This window comes from Corapipo altera, unplaced genomic scaffold (genome assembly GCF_003945725.1).
Source record: "Corapipo altera isolate COAL_440 unplaced genomic scaffold, ASM394572v1 301, whole genome shotgun sequence".
In the NCBI taxonomy this organism is placed as follows: Eukaryota; Metazoa; Chordata; class Aves; order Passeriformes; family Pipridae; genus Corapipo; species Corapipo altera.
Genome location: NW_020884926.1, coordinates 4984472 through 5007594, shown reverse-complemented (window position 1 = coordinate 5007594; position 23123 = coordinate 4984472). Strand labels below are relative to the sequence as shown.

At 52.2% G+C, this 23123-nt stretch overlaps 1 protein-coding gene across 2 annotated transcripts; it reads right to left on the bottom strand.

Annotated features, from left to right (window-relative positions):
• Positions 1-55: 55 nt before the first annotated feature.
• Positions 56-19170, bottom strand: LOC113954217 (kazrin). 2 transcript variants are annotated; one of them, XM_027658265.1, is made up of 8 exons: positions 19146-19170; positions 12299-12490; positions 3815-3951; positions 3123-3293; positions 2111-2300; positions 1830-1960; positions 1496-1546; positions 56-856 (listed from the first exon to the last, which is right to left on the bottom strand). In XM_027658265.1, the coding sequence occupies exons 2-8, from the start codon at positions 12432-12434 to the stop codon at positions 689-691; spliced, it is 984 nt and encodes a 327-aa protein (XP_027514066.1). In that variant the 5' UTR covers positions 12435-12490; positions 19146-19170; the 3' UTR covers positions 56-688. The 2 variants fall into 2 exon arrangements, with proteins under 2 accessions (XP_027514066.1, XP_027514067.1); XM_027658266.1 differs by lacking the exon at positions 19146-19170 and adding an exon at positions 17344-17440.
• Positions 19171-23123: the final 3953 nt, after the last annotated feature.

Here is a 23123-nt window from a genome sequence, read left to right as displayed (position 1 = left end):
CCCCCTTCCTCCTCCCACCCCATCCCAACCGACGTGGAAAAATATAAAAATCCCAAAACTTCTGCAATAATTTAGTTAGAATAGCTCCTCTGGGTTTGTGCAAATAAATTAAAACAACTAAAAAGGAACGTTAAAACACTTATTTCCAGACCGGCAGGCGTTACAACCAGCCCGGGTGCTCGGCCAGGAAGACATCACAGCGAAGGAGATCTTTTGTTGTTGTTGTTGTTGTTGGTTTTGTGTGTTTTCCCTCTAAGGTCCCTCAGCTGGGCAGGTCCTTGGTCCCCAGGCGAGGACATCCCGCGGGCTGGGCTCCGGAAAACAGCGGGTTTCGGACAAGAGACGTCACAAGCACAAAGTGCACAATATTTCTGGTATTTACAGAGACACAGCAGTCCTTCAAGTTTCAAGTTTTGTCAAAAGAAGAAAGAGAAAAGAACAACGACGACAACAAAAAAAAAAAAAAGACAAAAAAAAAACCCCACCAAACCCAAAACAAAACTGACAAACTGAAGCGACAACAAAAGGAGTCACCGGGATGGGAAAAAAAATGAGAAAACACGGAAAAAAAAAAAAAGGGGGGGGGGAAAAACTGAAGTTACGACACAGCTGCATCGCTCCCAAGACAACAGGTAACACGTCCACAGGTGGGGGATATGTACAGTGGCACCCGCCTGGCACGGGGGGGTCACCAGTCCGCGTCCTCCTCGATGTAGTAGTCGGGGGCCGTCCCGTCGAAGAGCCCCGGGTCGAGGGACTTGCGCTGCTTCCCCCGGGCAAACACCCTGGAGATGGAGCCAAAGCCCATCTTCTCTTTCTTCTTTTTCCGTTTTTGGTCTTCCAGGTCCTCTAGAGACTGTGGGAGGAGAGGGACACGGGTTTGGGTATCCAGCTCTTCCTTCACCCGCTCCCCACCCGCTCACATCGGGGATGATGGACCACACGGTCCCAGACACAAATAATGTTTGAGTCCAGGTCTTGAAAAGTATCTGCATCCAGATCCCAAAAAAATATTTGCATCCAGGTCCAGAGCAATGTTAAGGTGCTGGACCGAAATAAAATAATATTCCTGAAATTTGGGTGGTGGAGTTTGCAGCAGAATTGGAACAGCTCCCCCCTACCCCAATTTCTGGGATTCTGGCTTAACTCAACTGGTTCAGGATTTTGGCTCCAGGAATAGATCAGAACAAGGGTCTGTCCACAGCTTGACAAAAATATCCCAAGGGTTTAGGGTCAAAACCAGAAGAATAACCTGCTTTGCCTGTGCCTTACAAAAATCAAGACCCCAAAGGGCCCTGAGCACAGCAAATGCCTAAGGCATTACATGGATTTTGGGGCAAATTATAGGAATCTGAGACATCAAAGACTCACAATTCAAGATGACTTCAATTCATTTTTTGAAAGACCCCAAAGTGGTGCCTCTGAGCCCCTCCAAAGTATTTTCTAGCACAGGAGGGGTTCTCACGAGCAGGATTTGAGAGGATTTGTGCCCTACCTGTACGATTGGGTTGTGCAAGTTCTTCTGTACCGGTCCAGGACTGTCCCCCTGTGGTAGAAAGAGATGGATCCATTGGATCAGCCCCAACATAGCCTGAGACCTCCCACTTCCATGGCAAAAAGTAGCTCATCTGGGCAGCTGAACTGTGGTGGGGCTTGGATAAAACCCCAGGGAAGCAGCTTTCTGGGTCAGGAAAGCAGCTTTCTGGGTCAGCAAAGCTCCAGGTTGCCCCACACCCCAAACCCAACGTTGTTTTTGGGAAGCAGAGGACCCGCAGAATCCCCGGAGCCCCTTCCTGGGGCAGCAAGCCCCCCAGCCCACGGTGCCTTACGTTGCAGAGCGAGTGCGTTCGATGCCGGGGGGAGTTGATGTCGCTCGGCGTGGACGACCGGTCGCCCTCGGCCGCAGAGGCGTCGGAGATGATGGACGGCTGCCGGGAATGGCAGGGGCTCACTCTGACCGCTGGAAGGCAGGGAGGGACACGGGGAGTTAAAATCACGCCAGCGAACCCGGCACAGCCTCTAACTCACGTCTAAAAAAAACTATTTAGGGAGGGGTTTACCCATTTTTTCCTCCCCGTAAGGGGGGGTTTGGCAATAAGGACCTGCCCACCTTGCCGGTCCGCTGAGTGCTGGGGGTGTGAGTGGTAGAGGGTCTGCTGGCTCTGCCGGATGGCGGCGGTCAGCGGGAGGTCAGCCTGCATCACCCACTCCTGGTTCCCGTTCAGCACCGTCTCGCCCGGCATGGCCAAGGAATGGCGCTTGGGGACGTCCTTGGTCAGCGTGGCCAGGGATTGCTTGGCCTGGGGGAGGACACCAAGGTGATGGTGATGGAGCAGGAAAACCATATGAACATCTCCTGGAGCAGCAGAACAAGCAGCAACACGTTGCACCCAACTCACACACCCCTGGGCAAGTAAATACCCAAAGTGTGCTGCAACCTGTGCTAGGGATCACGGAATCACAGAATATGCTGAGTTGGAAGGGATCCATCAGGATCATTGAGTCCAACTCCTGGCCCTGTGCAGGACACCCCAACAATCCCACCACGTGCCTGAGAGCATTGTCCAAACGCTTCTTGAACTCAGACAGTCCTGGTGCTGTGAGCACTTCCCTGGGGAGCCTGTTCCAGTGCTCAGCCACCCACTGGGTGAAAAACATTTCCCTGATATCCAACCTAAACCTCTCCCAACTCAACTCCAGCCGTTTCGAGTCCTGTCACTGGTCACAAAAGTGAAGAGATGGGTACCTGCACCTGCACTGCCCCTCAGGAGGATGCTGAAGACCACAATGATGTCTCCCCTCAGTCTCCCCCTCTCCAGGCTGAACAAACCAACTGCCCTCAGCGGTTCCTCATAAGGCTTCCCCTCCAAACCCTTTCCCATCCTCCTGGCTCTCCTTTAGATGCTATCTAGTGATGTCTTTTCCATACTGTGGTGCCCAAAGCTGCACACAGAACTCAAGGGGAGGGACTCAAGGTGAGGGACTCAAAGTGAGGGACTCAAGGTGAGGGACTCAAGGTGAGGCCAAGCTCCTTTCTAGCGATGGAATATTTTCCTCCTCAGTACTGCAATAATGCAGCCACTGCAGCAACCCCTCAGGTTTGTATCAGTCCCCCAGCTCACCATGGCCAGCTCGGCCTCCAGCTCCTTCATGCGGTTGTCTTTCAGGTCGAGCTGGGAGCGGAGGGCGCTGGCGTGGTCCGTCGCCTCCTTGGCTTGTCGCCGCAGCTCCCACTTCTCCCGCTCCAGGAGGTCCTTCTCCTTCGCCAGGGCTTTCACTGCGTCCTCGCTCTCCTGCCAGGACACGGGGCGGCCATCAGGAAGGGAAAATCCATGTGCTAACACAAGCCCCTCTGCAATGACCCTCTCAGGCACCACCCAACCTTTGGGGTCACGAGAGCCCCGTGCTGGCAGGGATGGCTTCCCTTTTTGGGGAGCTCCAGGATGCAGCCAGTCCTCCAAAAAGCAATGCTCACTGAGCACCTTGTTAAAATTACATGGGATTTTGCATGTCTGGCTCCATTCCCTCTAGTATTTCACAGAATCAGAGAATATTCTGAGTTGGAAGGGACCCACAAGGATCACTGAGTCCAACTCTTAAGGTCATACTGAGATCAAACCCTTGGTGTTATTAGCACTGTGCTCTAACTAACTGAGCTAATCTCAGGCTTAACCTGCCGTGGTCCACCCCAGCCCCAGCAAGAATCCAGCTGGGATTTTAGAGGGTTTTGGCCTGACTACAAACCAGGTTTCACACTCGACTCGCTGCCAGCCCCCTGTGCCACGAGACCATGGTGCTGGGCTCCCACACTCACTTTCCTGTGCTGCTCGTAGTTGCGGATGAAGTCCCGGAGCTGCTCCTCCCGGCTCTCCAGCGTGGCGTACAGCTGCTGCATCTGGCTCACCAGGTCTGTCTTCTCCCCCTTCAAGCGCTTGCGGTCGGCTTTCATGGCTGTGGGAGAGAGGATGGATTGAGCACAGAGGGCACAGCAGCCCCTTGCTTCCACATCTTTTATTTTTTAAGGCAAGGAAGGATATTGAGGGGCTGGAGCAGGTCCAGGGAAGAGCAACGAGGCTGGGGAAGGGATTCAAGCACAAGTGCTGTGAGGAGAGGCTGAGGGAGCTGGGGCTGTTCAGCCTGGAGAAGAGGAGGCTCAGGGGAGATCTCCTCACTCTCTACAATTCCCTGACAGGAGGGGGGAGCCAGCTGGGGGTTAGTCTCTTTTCCCAAGCAACCATCAGCAAGACAAGAGGGCTGGGTCTCAAGTTGTGCCAGGGGAGGTTTAGGTTGGAGATTAGAAAGAATTTCTTTGCAGAGAGGGTGGTCAGACATTGGAATGGGCTGCCCAGGGAAGTGGTGGATTCTCCATCCCTGGAGATTTTTAAAAAGAGACTGGATGTGGCATCAGTGCCACGGGCTGGGAACCACAGCGGGGTTGGATCAAGGGTTGGACTTGATGATCTCAGAGGTCCCTTCCAACCCAGCTGATTCTATGAAAAAGTACCAAAAGCACGATCCCAGGGTCTGGGCTGGCAGAAGACGCCTAATTCGCCCCCAATCGCTGCAGCCCCCAAACACCCATCGTGTCGCCACCACGGCTCCTCATCATCGACCCCCCTCCAAGGGGCAGCTCAGTCCCCTGGAAAAGGAGATTCCGGAGCAAAACTGCTGCCTCAGCCTCAGGGCCCGGCACAGGAAAACCTGCTGCTCCCTTTCCAGGATAAATAAACCACAGCCCGTTTATTTTTAGCTGCGGGGCGGATTCTGGTGGCGCTCCCACGAGCCCAGGGCACGGCTCCCCGAGCGTCCCCTTCCAGCTCAATGATGCTGTGTTGGGATGAGGGGAAAGAGCAGGAGCAGCACAGGATGCAATGGGGTGTTTCAACAGCACTGAGAGGAACCCAAAACCTTCCAGTTTTCCCTCTTCCAGTCACCAGTGAGGGGTGTTCGCTGACCACCGACACTGGCAGAAGGCTGGTAATCCACGGGGAATTACAGAAATACAAGGTAGGAGAAGGAGTTTCAGTCATTTCTGTACATTAATGCTTTACCCAACCTTGAACTAGGTCCTTGGCAGCACTGCAGAAATGCCCTGTAGCTCCCTGTTCCAGATACGCCCCATCCCCACCAAAATAATACCCAGTTTGGGAATCAGAATACAAATATTGCTTTTTATTATACATTCATGTTTTTCAGCCCTGAGGAAGTGCTGTTCCTAAGGGAGCAGGATGGTATGAAACACGATCTGCCCCTCCAACACTCCCTGCACTCACTGTGATCAGCTGAGAGTCTTGCAAGTTGCCCCTCTATAATAAAAAAAAAAACATCCTAAACCCCCTTGAACTCACCAGAAAAACCAGCCCCGAAGCTCCAGGAGCTGCCTGCACTACAAAAAACACTAGAAGATGATGCAGCATCACGAGTGGGACCTGTCTCCATGCACACACATCCCATCTTTTTCCATTAGAGTACAGAGTGGTGGGCGTTTCAGCCCACGCTGTGTTTTCTACACCCTGCAATGAGTCACTTCACTGGGGGATTAAACTACAGCCCAGGGTGTCTCCCCTGGTGAGGCACGTGTGGGATAAAGACAATATACACGAAATACAAAGAAACCACGACCAGGGATTGATTTGCCTCAGGCACCTTTGGCACCCTTGGTTTGGTGCCTCTGCCTCGTGCCAGCACAGGGATGTTCTGCTCCCACCCTCCTCTGCTTGGGGACCCTCAATAAGTCATTTCCACCTGTGTGCAAGCAGGGAGAGCATCATTACCAAGCCCCTAGGCACCCTCAGGCAGAATAACCTGATAACACTGATCACCCAGCCCTGACATGTGCTGGAATAGATCCCAAAATAAGAGCAGCCCCTCCACTCACCCAGCTCTGTGCACCCCCTGCATCCCACCCCAGCTTGTCACAATCACCAGCTCAAAGAGAGCTTCACTCAGGTAGGAACTTCCTTCTGTGCACTGGTTTTATTCTACTTTTTAACTGGTTTTTTACTGTGTGTGCTGAGGATAAAGGAAGTGCTCAGGATGGAACCATGAGGAAGAGAGAGGGCTTGCAGATCAGAGGATAAAAAGGTGGGGAAAATGATTAAATCAGACCAAATAGTGGAAGAAGAGGAAGATGTCTGGGACAACAGGGATTTTTATCTGTTAGAAACCAAGAGATGAAACTCTTCAGACAAACTACTCTGCCATTAAGCATCAGAGGTAAAACAAAACACAGAAAAACAGAAAACCAGGTAGGAAATGCCACAAAAATTCATATTGTCCAATAACAGGGAGCTCTTGGGAGTCTTCTTCACTCACTTCAATGAACACAGCTCCTCCTGGGATAACTCAGCCCCTTCTGACACCAGGACTTCCCTTACTTTTTTTCCCAGCTCAAGAAATCACTACAGAAACCCTCTAAAAACAATCACAGCCACATCTAAGTCTTTGAAAAAGCCCTTTCCTGCTGCCTGTGTGTATTTAACCACAACCTTCCTCTGCCCAGTTCTTTCACTGGAACTAAAATCTTGCTGAAAAAGAAAAAATAATGATAAGTTGACTGAGCCATACCGGGGTGAGATCCAGACCCCACAGACACATATTCACATATATTTAATTTCCTCAAGGATAATGAGAGGCTCTTATAAAAGTTTAAGTCACATTTGCCACTCTTTGATGCTGGAGGTGACAAAAGACTCCCAATGAATTTAATTAAATAGTGAGTCCCCCGTAGCATACAAATTCCTTTAATTAGTGGCAGCATTCAGGGCCTTTAAAGATTTACAGAAAACACTTCATCACTCACCCATAAAAAAAAATAAAGGTGCTCATAAGTACTATTAGGAGAAGGGTAACTATCTCCCAAGGTTGCATATATATCAACTTACTAATATTTACCAATATTTATGCCAATGCATCAGTACTGCAAGAAGATTATGAAGTTTGGGTATTGTAAGAGTAGATTTTTTTCTGTTAACCCAACAGGACAATTTGCCATTTGTTTCAGTTCATATTTGAGAGATTTGCTAAAATTAACACACTTTTTTCCCTCCCCTCTATTACTCTCCCTCCTCCAAAACCGATTAGCTCCTGAGCTTAAAGAAGATTTATCAGTCATTTGAGAACTTCATTCCAAACCAAATTAATGGGAAATTAATTGAAAAAGGCAGGAGAAAAATAAAAAGTGAGGCAGAAGTGAGCCATGAGGGCTGCCAGGAGCTCCTGGACCAAACCCCACTTGCTGCAGCAGCTTAATTCCTCCTCAGCAAACAAGCCCAGCTAATTACTCGGTCGGGGAAAACGAGCCTTTGCAATCCACGGCGCGACGGCAGGGCCAGCAAAGGAGGAATAAAGCAGATTTTCACTGGCTATCTGGGCCATCCAAGGAGGTGAAATGGCTTTTTCCTTTAATCTGATGATCCAGGGTGAGCTTTCTATATCCCAACCCCCTCCCCCCCCACGAATATCCAAATGAACTCTCGCCCAGCTCATGGGCACAGGGGGCTCTGGCCAAACCTCCGACCTGTTCATAAGACAAGAAGGAAGAAATCCTAAACCCAGACCATGAGTGGAAAGTAATTCTCTTATTTGCATTATTTATTTTCCCCTCCCACCCAAGGCCCATGGCAGAAGGAGAGGGGGGGACCCACCAGCCCCCTCTGGACTCGGCAGCTCAGCACCAGCCTCGGCAGCAAGGGATGGGGGAGATGGGCTGGGTGAACCCCCCAGCTCTCACTCCAGCCCCCCATCCCCAGCTGCACAAGTCACCCTGTGTTATTTGAGCTTCCACCTCCTGCCACATGATCCATCCCCTGAGCACTGGTCCTCTGGGAGAAGGATGATGGACACAGAGACGTAACGGGACCAGCTCCGGGCTGGGCTCTTCCTGCTGCCAAAACAATTAAAAATCCACCCCCTCAGTGCCTTTTATTTCCAGCTCCACGTGATGAGTCAAAATCCAGCTGCTCCACAGGAGCGGCACAGCCTTGTCTGAGGCAGGAGCATGGATGGAACAACCCAGTGATGCCACCACTGATGGTTGCTACTACTACGTGGCCCCAGTCTGGCCTCACCATCTAACAACTTCCAGCTGGGAATCAGCTCCTGCATCCTAAAACCAGGCACCTCCCCTCAGGATGGGGGCTGCTATAAATACCACCCCTCCCCTTTGAAATTAATAATATCAAATTAAGGGAAAATAAATGATAGAATATCCTGAGTGGGAAGGGACCCACATGGATCACTGAAGCCCAACTCCTGGCCACGTCAGGTGATGGTGGCCACACCATCCAGATGAGCTTCTGGAGGACATAATAATTAGCTTCATTACCTTGATATTACATGAAAAACAAAGAAACATCATCTCTGCCCAGCTTCACATTCCCGGAATGAGGCAGCAGAGCCCAAACACACATCAGGGCACTGGCAGCAGATGCAGCCTGCCTCTGACTCTCCAAAGAGCAGCTTCCCATGACTCCCATCCACTTCCAAGCCCTTCTCTCACCCCACACAATGTGAATTTTCATGCCAGGAACAGAATCAGAGCTTCCTTTATCACTTACTGAATCATACCCTGAATTTTCTAACGCAGCAAAGGGCACCCTCAGGGAGCACCGCTCAAACCTCAGCGATGCCCCGCGCAACAGGAACGTGTAAACCCATCCTGTCCCATTAACATTTACTTAATTTCTCCTGTTTCTCCCTCCCAGCCGTGAAATTCAATATTGTCACCATGACTAACCCATAAAATCGGTCAGCCCTGTGCAGGGATCTCAGAGCTGTTCCTTGCTTTGTACTTAAATCGGCGCGTTCGCTCCTCGGGTGCAGCCGTCACGTCAGGAAGATCCTGATGTTGAAGATGTCAATGCTACGTGGTGTCAGGCAGAGCCAGCACTCACTCCTGGGGGTGCAGAGGCATGGAGCAGGCAGGAAATTAGAGTCCAAAGTCAAATTTCAGGAAAAAGTTAGGAGAGGCGTTTCACCTTGGGGGAATTTACCTGGAAACACCCTGCTACGAGGCCAAGGGCTTTCCAAACCTGACCCCAACAGCCAACGAGGTGACCAATGACTTCTGAAAGTTTAAGGTGGGTCTTCAAAGGTGAACAACAGGTTTTCTGTACAGAGTTCCATGTCCTTATGATGGAAAAGGCTTCCCTGTTTGGGTCCACGGCTGGAACATCCATCTGTCAGAACACCTATTCTCTGGAACAGCCGTCTTCCAGGACATCCACCTTCTGGGACACCCATTTCTCTGCTACCCACCTCATCACTGCAGCAATCTGAGGGTGCTGTGAGTTCCTCCAGGAGGTTCTTCCCAGCCCAAACACCACCCCTGGGAAGGTCACAGCTCCAAGATGCGGGTTTGGGAGGGAGGAGACCAGGCTACCACCTATTTGTGGAGCAGACACAAAGTCAGTTCACACCTTCCCGAGCAGCAGGGAAAGGTAGCCTGAGGTTTCCACTTTGGCACTCAGAAAGGAAACAGAAACCAGGTTTGCTCTCTGCATGATAATCCTGCAGGGCAGTTCCAGCATATGGGATAAACCTTCCTAGAAATGGGGTTTCTGCCATTAGCCCACATGCTCCTGGATGTCACCTGGCCAAGAGGCTCCTCGAGCCCCCCAGGCGCTCGGGCACCGTCCCTGCCCACAGCAGGACCAGCAGTAATAAAGCTGTCTGCAACTTCTCCCTTTGGGGATTCCCACATCAGAAATCCAGACCACATCCATAACTTTCCAGCCAGGGCTGGGGAAATAATAATAACTGCATTGATGCTGGAAGCACGATTCAGAGTCCCAGTCCTGGCAAAGGCGGAGGGGGACATAGGATATAACACTATGGAATTTTAATTAGATGTTAATTGATTTTTAAAAAAAGCGCAAGGGCTGGAATTAGCCCAGGAAAAAGTGGAATAACGATGGATAAAGCACATGCTGCCAGGGATACAGAAACTGGTTGAGTTAATCCTGCAGAGCATCCTGTGCTGGGCCAGATCCCTCCCTCCCTCCGCAGCAAGGGCTTGGTAGCACGGCACAGGGAAGATGCTGCACGGTCTGATCAGCTCTATCCCTGTGCCAAATGCTGTTGGAAAGGGCTGGGAATGCACCTCCAAAGGGGGACCCTCCACCCAGACCATCACAAACCAAACCCTGTGAGGCCCTGCAAAATAAAGGCTCTTAAAAGGTGCTGCAGCCCCCAAAAGCAAACCCCACTGGCAAACCCCCTCCACAGCACGGCCCGGCGAGCCAAGATCCATCTGAACCAGCTGTGCTGCACTTCCAGGCTCCGAGCCAGCACCGATGACAGCTTTCCATATAATTTATCTGCTAATGACATTCCACAGGACCCAACGTGGATCGCGGGACGCTGCAGGCACAGGGATGGTGCGGCCGACGCTGCCGGACACGGGGCTGTGTAGGGATGTAGGGATGTTGGGAGGCAGGAATGCAGGCTGTGAGCAGGAAGCTGCTCTTGGGAGGTGCTTTCTGCCCGCAGAACACGACTGTCACAGATCCCTGAACTACAGGACAGCACGGCCAAGTTTCCCTGCGCTCCTGGCTCTGGCTTATCCCACAGTTCCTTAACATAGAGCCCCCACTTCCTCAGTGTGTCCATCAGCAGATGCATTCCTCCTGGCAGAACCAGTCACCAGGCGCCGGTTTTCCTCCCCTTTTGGCTACGTTTCTCTACGGACAATTTTTCATGGAAAGGAAAAAGGACTTTTTTTCCCCCTCCAGCTGCTGATCCCGTTTTCTCTTTATCCGTCTCGGTCACCGTGCCAAACCTGCTCTGCTGCCCAGCACCTCCAGCCCAGATCCAGCCCAGCCAGCTTTTCCAAACGACTCAAAAGCCTCCCAAATATTGCAGAGGAGGGAAGAAGCATCGACTGAAAAAGGCTTCGCGCAATGTGCCTTTCCAAGTGCCAACTGACATTCCCTCTCCCTAGGCACCACACCTGCGGAGAAGTCCTGGAAAACCAACCCCAGGGGCTCCAACTGTGGCAAATAAAAGCCCAGTAAAAAACCCCAACATTATATTATTTAAATATTTAAATCATTATTTAAATAATCACGATTTTCAAGCCAAATTAACTTTTTCTCCTCCACAGAAGCCTGTATGACCTCACCGCAGCTCCTTAGATGACTTCTTGCTCTTATTTCTTTTTTGCACATGTATTACAATAGTTCTGCTTTTCTGCTATTTTGCATTAATCAGCAGCTCCCCTTCCACACACAGAGAGTAAATATTCCCTAATTAAGGTTTTTCTCCTCCAATTACAGTTCTATAAACCCAGAGCATTTCCTGCTGCCGGAGGCTGCACCGCTGGCGTCGGGGGAGGCAGGATTTTGAAGGTATTTTGGCTGCTACTGATATATGGGGATGCTTTGGTAAATCAGACAGCGATCACATGAAATTTTCTGAACTCCCTTCCCCAAACACTGACTCAGCCCAATTCCCTGTCTTTCCGAGCATCTCAGCATCCCGGACAGGGGGAGATGGGGTGGCCCCCTGAGCTCCCCACGTGCTGCTCAGCCTCTGAGCCTGAAAACTTCTGACAGCTTCTCCTCATAATCCGCAAACATGAGCTGACAAGTGCAAGTTATACTCGGTATGTTGGGGATTTGAGATGATATTTAGAGCCGCGGCGCTGCCAGGGTTTGACGTGTGAGAGCTTCCCCTGCTCAGGATCATCCCCTGGCTCCAGCTAACAAACCATCCTGCCCGGATTTATTGTCAGCTCGTTTTTGGGGTGGAAAAGCTGCAATGTTGCGTTTTGCTCTGTGCAGCCCAGTCCCGGGGCTTGCTGTGCTGGGGAGGGAGGGAGAGCGTGGCCCTGAGCATCCAAACCAGGCATGGAGGAAGGAGACCCTGTGCACATCATCTGGAGGTAACTCCACGCGGGATAAGGAAAATTGCAGTCACCAGGAAACTCACTGCTTCCCTAACAAGTCTGAGGGGCTCAAATCCAACCCACCCCCACCTCCAGCTGCATTTCAGCTGCTGCCTTGGCTCTACTCTACAGCTGTGAAGGAATTCCTTTGCAATGCTGCAAACAGCCCCCACACCCCATTTCCCAGCCCATCACTGCACCCCAGTCCCTCTTGGCCCCACACCCCCCCTTGCAGGAGCAGGAGATCAGGGGGTCCCAGGGAGACCAAACCCCCCCCCCACGTGCACATGGCAAGTGCACTCTGCACAGCCCAAAATGAAAAGGATGGCTTTCCCTTCCCTCATTAAACAACTCCTTGAAGGTTTAGGGTGCTGGGGAGAGGTGCAGGAGAAGAAGGAGGCGCAGCCTTACCCTGCAGAGCCTCCTTGGCACGTGCCAGCTCCTGCTCCTTCTGCGCCAGCTGCACCTTCAGCTCGGTGGCCGAGAGCACCTCCGGGGACTTGCTGCCATGCGTCTCCTCCAGGTCCTTGGTCAGCATTTCCTTCATTTGCCGGAGCAGGTGGACCTCCTCCTGCAGCTGGGCCACCTCCTCCCGCAGCAGCGCTGGAGGAAGAGGAGACACAATGCGAGGAAGTGAGTGACGGCTCCCGGCACAGCCCCCGCTGGAAACTCGAACCCCAGGGAAACGCCGCCGGGGTGACCCCTCCCCGCCGGCAAAACTGCTCTGCACAAAGCCCAAACCCTGCAGTTATTCTGGGAACAAGGAAGGAGGGCGAGGGATGACACGGGAAGGCGCCGGGAGGGAGGGGGAAGTCTCCACTGGGTGCTGCTTTTGCATTAAAAAATTAAAAATAAATGTTAATGTAAGAATAATAAACAAAGGAGCACTTTCCCGTACAAAGCACTCGCTGACAGGGTGCTCTCATGGCTGGGATCCAGCAGAGCCTCCTGAGCTCTGCTAAGTCCCACACACCTCAGCTCTGCCACCCACGTGCTCAGGGTACACTCAACAAAACTCAACAAACCCACTGTGAGACAGGAGAAGGGAAGACGACACTTCCACATGCAGACCTGAACCCTGAATTTTGCAGATTTACACCCAGTGACTGCTCACTCCTCCGAGCAGCTGCACTGCAGGAGCATCCCAGCAGATCCCAGCCTGGATTCCCTCCACAACAGGCACTGGAGGAAAGCTCCAGACACATCTTTTCCTACAGCCACATCCACTGTTTAATGTAATAATAATGCCATTTCTACATTGCACCCATCGCCCTCATTCTGTAAAACACTTTGGGGCTGTGCAGGCACTTCTGCAATCCTCCAGCCGAGTTTGGTTTGCTTTCCTTCCCCTTTAAAAAACAAGCAGAGAAAAGCCCTTACTTATCCCAAAGTAGCTTACTGATTTCACAGAATCACAGAATGGTTTGGGTTGGAAGGGACCTTAAAGACAAGCAGGTCCAACCCTCCTGCCATGGGCAGGGACACCTTCCACTAGATCAGGTTGCTCCAAGCCCTGTCCAACAGGATGGGCTTGGATGGGACACCCACATCCTCTCAGGTTTGCATCGTGCCCATGGACACGGGGAGAAGAAAACACCCACCTCAACACACACTCCACAGTCACAAGAAACATTAAACAAAAAATTAAAACCACGCACCCCTCTCCAAGCTACCACAACTGGGTCCTCTCCCCAGTGTCCCCGTGTAGCAGCCAGCCCAGGGGACACCAACTGGGCATGGAATATTGGGTTTTTTCCCCCTTATTTTTCCCTGGGTCCCTCTGCACGTGTGCTGCCCGCTTCCCTTCCGGCACCGCTGGCGGAGCGAGGCCGGGAGGTGACGCCGGCGGCAGGACAGGGAGAGGCGGCTCCTCCCCGGCAGCTGCGCCAGGAAGGCATAAAATCTGGTTCACATACTTGAAATGCTTCCCGAATGAAAACTGGCAAGGCCCCATTCTGTAAATTATTCAGCAATAAAGTCACTAACGAGGAACAGTCGAGCCCCGGGCCGGGGGGTTTGGTGCAGCCCAAAGTGCTTTCTTGAAATCCATGCAAAACAGCAAGGATGAGAGGCGGCCAAGGCCAACAGGATCTTCCCCAGGGATGGCAGAAATGTCCCCTCCAGCCTCTGGGAACCCGGAGAGGATGTGAAGGGCTCCTACAGGGTGGAATATTTACTGTGTAACACTCACCCTGTGCCTTCCCCGGCCACAGAAAGTCCCATAAAATGCCCCTGGCTGCAACAAATTGCTCATTTTTTTCCACACACTGGTAACTCATTTCCACCTTTCCTTACATGCCACTTCACCCAGGAGACACAGAGGGGTATTCCCAGGAAAAAATTAACCAGCCTAGGAGGATGGGGCAGGGCAGCTTGCACCGATCCCAATGGATTCCTGGAAATTGCAGCATTTTGGTGGGAACCAAGAAAATCCCCACACGGCACGGACCCTGTTGGGAAGGGAGAGGGGAAACAAGACCAAGAACAGGCAGTCCAGGGGGGAATTCTGCAGCAGAGACTCCCAGAGGAGTCCTTGGGCCCCAAAACTTGCTATAACACACTAGACAGTGCAGTCTGCTAGAACTGCACCATTCCCCTCTGCTCCCAGTTAGAAAATAGTGAAGAAACCCCAAAGCATCCATCCTCCAAAGCAGGCAACAAGGGAATTTCATCCCCAACTTCATGCTCAGCTCCCACTCCCAGTAGAAACTGCTGAAGGATTAGAATCCAAGATCTGTGGGAAGCTGTAAATGCAATCTGGAGAGGAGCATGAGGCACCATGTTCCCCATGGCACCAGCTGCAAGCCAAAGTCTATGGAGAACACGAATTATTGAACCTGGGATCAGCCATATATCCTAAATCCTTGCTTTTTTATAGATATAATTTGAGATATACATATCTGTACAAAATGGATTATGCTTTGCAATATATAGTTATATTTGATATATATATATTATTATTTATATGGCAAAGCCAAATCAGTTTTGAATATATATATCTTTATATATATATAAAATTGCAAAGTACAATCCATGCAGCCAAGGCTTGAAAGGAAAGTTCCTCTTTCTAACTTCCTCCCAGGGCTGCTACCAATGTCACAGAATCCCAGAATGGTTTGGGTTGGAAGGGACCTTAAAGACCATCCAGTTCTACCCCCTGCCATGGGCAGGGACACCTTCCACTGGCCCAAGTTGCTCCAAGCCCCATCCAACCTGGCTTTGGACACTTCCAGGGATGGAGCAGCCACAGCTTCTCTGGGCAACCTGTGCCAGGGCCTCACCACCCTCACAGGGAGGAATTTCTTCCCAATATCCCATCTAACCCTTCCCTCTCTCAGTGGGAAGCCATTCCCCCCTTGTCACTTCACGTCCTTGCCAGAAGTCTCTTTCCAGCTTTCTGCACTTTTGCAAGAGGGGGGTCCCAAGCTGGGGAGCTACTTAACAATCAGAGATGCTCTCTAAAATACAAACTCAACTCATCTCTAGGTCTCGAATCCTTATTTTCTTCTAATAATGTTCTTTACAACCCTTCCATTTCCCGTTTCAGGACAGAGGTGTATGTAGATGTGTATTTATCCTGCTGACATCCTGGATAAAATCACCCCCTTGACTCGTGCCCAGCAAAGCAAAAACCATCTCACTGGTAAACTCACAAAAGCGGCACAAAATGCAGCTTTCACCTGAGACAGTAATTTACCAACACGAGCCTTGTCGTTTGTACTGCATCCATCTTTCATACGTCCCCTCTGTGTACAGCAATCGTGTCAGCTGAGTTACACGGGGGGAAAAAAAGGCTTTTAAATGGATGTCTTTAAAGTGATGCCTGTTCCAAGGCCAGCAAAAAGCTTTGCTGCTGCACGGAGAGTGGATCTGCTGCCCAGAGGAGGCCAAGATGGGATTTGCAGGAGCAGGAGTGGAAACTTCAGCCCCAAATGCTGTCTGGAGGTGTTCACCACAATTACAAAAACCCCAAAAAATCTGATTTGCGTTGTCTGTTGACACCAATCAGTGGTTGAAGCATAAAGGATGCAGAATCCAGCAGTGTCATACAAGTTTAATGCTATCAACTGAAATATAATTAACAGCCAATTATTTCGGCGGGAATGGTAGTTTTCATCAATTAGTCTGGGAAATGTTTAAATTACATTAATTTCATTGCTGCCTGCTTGCAGATTTGGAAGGGGTTGGAATGACTGATGGGGCTTGTCCAAGTGAGGCAATGCCTCCTTCTCCCATGGGTGGTCAGGAATTACAGTAAGCACCCAATTCCCCCCAAATAAAGGTTAAAAAGAGAAGGGGATAAGCACAAGGGCCTGAAATGTGTCCATCACCACGTCAGTGCAGTCCTGCTGCTGTGCATCCCCAGCACATCCCCTGGAACATCTCCTGCAGCACTGAGGTGCCCCCTATGACTTCAGAGGAGCTCTTGGCCACCATTGCTCCCTTCTGGATGGGCACCAGGGTGCTCAGCAGAGCTTCTTGGGCTAAAAACGTGGATTTTGGCTCCACATATCCATCTTTTACTTTTAAAGAAGCTTTAAAAGCAAAGCTTTTAAAGACCACCCCCTGCTGCTGCAAGCGAGCGAGCTGTCACACCTGGACACGGGTACAGACAGTCCTTAGTGATTTTGGGTTAAAGCTTCCACCCAGTGAGAGCAAATCCTTGCAAACACCGTTTCGGAGCACTTCCTGAGTTAGACACCAGCTTGGCCTTGGCGCTTTCACACGGTCACAGCTCCGGGAGAGGACCCCTGGTCATGAGCCCCGACCTCGCACCATCAACCAGTGCTCGCACCGATGGGGTAGGACATGCAGAGACCACCTGCTCGCCAAGTTACCCCCAGTTTCCTGGTACTCCCCACTTCCAAAAATAATGATTATTTCCACCACCCAGAGTCTTACTCTCTTGTCTGCCCTGGCCACATGCTGGTGGGATGTAATAAAACCTGATATAAACCCCTGTGCCGGCAGGAGGGGTGGGGGGGGGGGGGGCAGCGGGGGTCGGGGGGCACCGGGGGGGGGGGGCAGGCCGGGGGGGGTTGTGAAAGGCTTCCAGAAGCACACACCATACGCCACCACCGGCCGGTGGGCTAAAGACCCCCGCGGCAGCCCCCGCAGCCGGCGGGGAGCCCTCCGCCAGCTCCCGGCTCGCTCCAACTTCTCCGCGACACAAAATGGACAACGGGGCACCGGGACCCGCCCGCCCCGACCCTCCCCACGGCCACGGGGGCACGAAGCCCCTCGCCCCTGCCCCTCTCTCGCCATGGGGCGTGGGGACAGCACGGCCACCCCCCCGCCACCTCCCCGCGGCCCCGGGCAGCTCCCAGGCGTTGTTTTGTTTCTCCCAGGAGGAAGCGAGCTCCAAGCACAAAGCGAGCGAGGGGAAGCCGTGCACGCCGGGCTGTGTCCTCCCCCACGCCGGGGGACCCCCTCCCCTCCTCGGGGGACCCCCTTACCTGCGTGGGCTAAGCAGGGGCACAGCGCCCTGCCCTGAGCATCGTCGCCGGCCGCCCCTCGCCGCCCGCGGGGACAATGGGCCGGGCGCGGAGCGGAGCCCTGCTCGCAGCGGCAGCTCCCCGGCTTGTTCTCCTCCTGCTCCGACCTCATGGCGGGGGTCCCCGGGCTCGGGGGGGTCCCCGCGGACGGGGGTCCCCGCGCGGGGTGGGTCCTCCCCGGCACGACGCGGCGCGGAAGTGCAGCCAAAGCGCTACCTGCGCCGGGAATTTGACCCTTCGCCGGTCGCTCTTGCAGGGCTTGATGTCACGGCACGGGAGGAGTGGCTTTGCCCCCGCACGGCCCGAGGTGTGCGGGACGGGGCCCCGCGGCAGCGGCCGCCGAGGGCTCTCCGGGAGCCCCGCGCCGCGCAGGAACCCGCGGCCGGCCGGCGGCGGAAATGATTCCCGGCTGGAATCATCATCCATCGCTCCCCGCCGCTGCCACCCACCGAGCGGAGCGCCCGCCGCGTCCCAGCGGCACCATCGCCACCGATGGTCGCGATACTCGGCCAGCGCCGCCAGCACGGGGGGGGGAACTGAGGCAGGAGGGGGGTGACACTCCCCGGTGCCAGCGCACAACCCGGGCCGGCTCGTCCTTGCAAGGCAAACACAGGCGATGTTCTTGCCCACGGTGCGGTTGTTATTAATGTTATTTTATCCACGTGGGATGGGGGACACAGAAAATCCCGTCGAGAAAGCAGTGACCACCTGCTTTCTGTAATAAAAATACACCGCAACAACCAAGCTCTGTGAAACCCAGCAGACTCGTGTGGCTTTTTCAGAGAATCATTACGGTTGGAAAAGACTTCCAAGATCAAGTCCAACCTTCAACCAAATACCACCATGCCAATTACACCATATCCCAAAGTGCCACATCCTCTCGCTTTCCATCCAGGGATGGTGACTCCACCACTTCCCCAGGGAGACTCTTCCAATATCCACTCATTCAGTGAACAAATTTTTCCTAAAACAAATATTTTTGCTCTCTACAGTCCATGCTGCACTGTTACTTGCCTTCACCCTGCTGCCTGCACTGCCTGTTTCCAAGCCCTCCACATCAGACCCACTTTTTTGAAGTTATTCACACCAAAGATGTAAGAACTGGGCAGAAGCACTTTGGGTTTATAAATCTGTCCCTGTCTCTTTGCTGTTATTCTCTCTAGATGAACACTGCCCAGACAGCCCAGGGATGGTTTACAGGCAGGCCCAGCACGCTGCTGGCACACACCTCTCACTGTGCCCAGGAAGGTAACACTTGCACAAAGATCAGAAAACACAGTCCAAGACAAAAGAAATCATCAATATTCCATTTTACAACAGCGCATGGCACGCAAAGGCTCTGCCAGCCACCCTGAACACACCTCCCCCGCCCTACAGCAGCATCATCTCAGGCATGGGGAAACTGAGGCACGCCCCATGTCCACGATTTTGGGAAGTGGGTGACACTATAGCCAGGGGAGGAGTGAGCTGCCCCAGCTAGGAAGGGATGCAGCCACAGCCACCTCATACACCCAGGTCAATAAACCAGGTCATCACCCACTCTGTGACCCTCTGGGCCCCACGCTGTGCTGCCGGGCATTGCCCCCTCCCTATCCTGCTGCCTCCTCGCCAGCAGCTTTGGAAGGGGAAGGGAGTCGGTTTTGTTGTGCAACAAGCCCTGGTTCTCACTGCAACACGCTGGCAGTGCCATGCAGCCCGGGGCACGGCAGGCCACTGCCCCCAGCACCGCTGCCCCCATCGCCCCAGCCCCTGCCATCACCCACCTTGGCTCCTGGAACCCCAGGAAGGATCTGCATCACCTCCCATCGCTCCCTGTTTGCACAACTCCCCTCCCCGGGGATCCAGTCGGAGGGAGCCCATTGCCGAGTCAGCTCAGGATGCAGCGGGAACGCTGCCACGGCCGGAGCCACCCCACGGGAGCAAGGAATCACCTGGCTCTGGGAGCACCTGCGGGTTTAATCCTGCTCTGTATGTGCAAATCCTTGCTTCCCAGTGCAAAGGTACCCGTGGACTCTGGTGTGATGTGCCAGGGCACAGGAAGGTGCTGAGTCGCAGTGCCGAGAACCAAAGCAGAGGGAGGAGGTTCTCCACGTCACGGGCATTGCACAAGCCCCAGGCTCTCCAGGAGCAGCTCCTCGGAGCCTCCTCCCTGGCAGAGGAGCCCGCTGAGTGAGTGGGAACGCTGGGCTGGGCTCTACCTGACTTCTGCTGACTAATGGTGGCCCAGCAGCGTCATCCACACCCACAGCACCCGTCAGTGCAGCCAGACAGAGCAGAGCTGCTGCTCTTTGACCCACCAATGCCACCCGCAGGGATTCCCAGGCGATTAACAATCTCTTTGGAAGGCACACGGAAAAATGGTGCTGGTTAAGTAAAAGATGGCACAAGCCTCAGCCAGGTTTGTGTGGTGCTGCTGGGCTCTGGGCACTGAGTGTGTGTTTCTCTGTGTTAAACTGGAGTTGGGGTCTGGGTCTCCTCTCCTTGCTCTGGATCAAGCCATAACTCTGTATCTGGCAGTGGTCTCTGGCCCTTATCCAGGAGGAAGGCATGGCTGGGGAGGTATTTCTGTCCCTGGAGTCACTTTCTGTGGATCCTGGCTGCCACCAGTGCAGGGAAAGGGACAGGTCCCAGTGTCGGTGCAGGGGATCTGGCCCTTTATTCCAAACTGGCCAACCTCCTTCAACCCTCCCTAGCCAAGACCCTTCTGCAGGGCCAGGAGGGACCCTTCCCACCCAGGCCTGGATCAGAAGGTCTCTTCAGGCTGATTCAAATTGTTCAGCCTCCACTGGAGGCCAAACCTGTATCACGTGTCCCATCTCCAGCTTCCTGGAGGTCCCGCTCTGGAGGTTATGGCTCTGAAGCAAGTCAGCTACAGACAGTCACGGCCAAAAAATGTCCCAAATCCTTCAAGATCAGGCTGAAAATCCCAACCATCACCCCCAAGGGCCAGGCCCACCAGAGACTGGTAACAGAGAGTCAATTTGGGGTCAAAAAGTTGTCAAGCCCTGGCACAGGCTGCCCGGGGCAGTGGTGGAATCACTGTCCCCCCTGGAGGGATTTAACAGACCTGCAGATGTGACACTTGGGACATGGTTTAGTGGTGGCCTTGGCAGTGCTGGGGGAATGGTTGGACCCAACAAGCTTAGAGGGCTTTTCCAATCTGAATGATTCTGTGATTCTATGAAAAATCACTTCAGCTTCAGCATCGTGACTCCAAAGGGAACCGATCTCCCTGCAACACATAATAGTAGTTGGTGGCTGATTAAATGCAGCTTGAGCACATGGATGAGCTGTACATCACTGCCCTGGAGGCACCAACACCTGCAGTGACTGCTGAATAACCTCAGCCCTGCCAGAAGAATCTCTGCAGAAGGTCAGTGATGCATCCACGTACCTTCGGATTGGAGCTGGTCCTTGCAGAGCCAGGACCTGGAGAACAAGCTGTCCATAAAACCCACCAGAAACATAAAAATCTGGAGACCTCATATGAGGTCTGCAGCAAAATGCCACCTAATTCCAGGAAAACTTACTAACACCTCTCCCCCATGCCCACGGAAACCCCCTTCTCCAACCCCCTTCTCCACCCCCGTCTCTCGCAAAACAAAGATAACGGAGCGAGGAGATGTTTCGAAACAGAGCTGATTTCTTTTTTCCCCCTGGTTTTCCTCTCAAGGAAAACTCCTCTCAAAAAAAAGTGACAGATTTTTATCAAACATTTCACTCATGGCAAATTGGCGTCGTCACCGAGGAGAGCGCTCGGCTTGGGAATTTCGGAGGCGCTTCGGGAACCTCCATCTGCTTTTTGCCGAGTCAAAAACCCGACGGTGGCGAGGTTGGAGAACGTTAACGTGTGAGGCGAGGATTAATTAACGTCGATCTGGCTCCAGAACCAGAGGCGGGGAGAGTAATTTTCATTCAGGAACTTGGCACCGTTTAGCACCTCCTCCTCCTCCTCCGGCGCTGCCGGAGTATTTTAAGCTCCTGAAAATCGCACGTGCATCGCCCAGAGTTTTTGTAGTGATTAATTAAAACCTCGACAGAGAGAAAAATCCGAATTTTTTATTACGGCCCCTACCCAGGCCGTACTCAGCGACTTCCCCCTTCTTCAAAATAGCCCTGCAAAAGCTGTTTACTGTGTAAAGAGTCAAAAAAAGGGGCAAACATCATCATGCTGGTTCCAATCTCACTTGGTACAACTTCCTGAGCTCATCACAGTTATTTCTATTGTCTTTTTAATTTTATCATGACAATTATAGTTATCAGCACAGACATTTTATGCCTAACTTCTGGGTTCTGTACAATATCTTCATTCAAATGCTAAAAGGCTGTAATGAGACTGAGATAATGGCCCACAAATATAAATGATACAGATCAGAAAAGAAGGAATTTGTTTAAAAAGGAAAACAAATAGAAATTATCCATCCTAATTAGCATTCAAAGACAGGAACTGGGGGAGGGGGGGGGGGATGATGTGTTATGGAGAGGGTTGCTCCACCTGGTACCTGAACCCCAACAGAACCTGCTGTGCTACTGCCACATCTGGATCCAGTGGCAAATGTCACAGACCCTTTCCCACCCTTCCCAGCTTTGTCAGCACTAACGAGGGGAGGGATGGCAGCCACAGCAGGACATTTGTGGCCGTGGAGGGGACAGGGTGGGCATCGATCAGCGGAACGTGAGTTCTGCGAGAGCTCTGAACCGCTGAACCCCACCAGAATCAATATTTCCCTTTTTAAACCAACGCTGGGGGGAAAAGCACATCTCATATGGATTCAGTGTTATTCAGGGTTTTACATTATTCATTGAACCTCATCCCATGTCATGCTGCAGTGAATATATTACCATATATGATGACAAAAAATTACACGACTCCTGCAAACACACGATAAAGCACCAGGCCAGGCTGCTAAAGGAGCCTCTCGCTCTGCAGTTGCTCATTAGCAACCTGTAATTAAGTTGCTATACACTGAGGTTGTGCCTGTGCCACCAGCCACTTCGTGGGGAGAGAGGAGAAAAATAATAACAATAATAATTATAAAGCAAAAATAATAATAAATCAGGCAGCAACACACCCCAGGGCTGTGTGGTGGGTCTCCAACTTCAGGAAACGTTTTCTTGTTGAAGCCTTATCTCACCCACAGCACATCCAGGGACGTCACTGCAAGGCCACCAAGGGCCACCATGTCCCCAGAGCCACCCAGCTCAGCCCACCCCAGCAGGGACCATGGGGGCACTGGGAGGGAAGGAGCTGCATGCAGAGAAATAACAGGGAAAATCGGGAGCCTGCCTGGAAAAGTTAATGATTTATCCCCACATATAAATGTGCTGCTATTTATAAAAGAAGCCTTTTCACCCTCAATGCCACATGTGATTGGGATGGGGCTGTAGGTGGGCAGCTCCACTCTGAGTTTGGCTCCTATCTTTATAACCAGATGTTACTGCCTTTTTTAAATTATTTTTCTAGCAGCTGCCCTACAGCTTGCAGAAAGTTTCAAATAAGCAATTTTAATGATCTCTTTTCATTAACCACTCCATCCATATATATATTTATGTATTAGGGAATTCAGTACAGAAAACAGCTTTTTATGATACCTGCACAACCTGCCACATTCATCAACACGACCAAAACTTACCCAAACCCCATTTCTTTGCACCCAAAACCTGCTGCTCACTGGGCAAGAGACTTGCTCACGTGCACAGACTCCAAATGATGCTACAGCACAATTTTTTGGTTGCTTGCA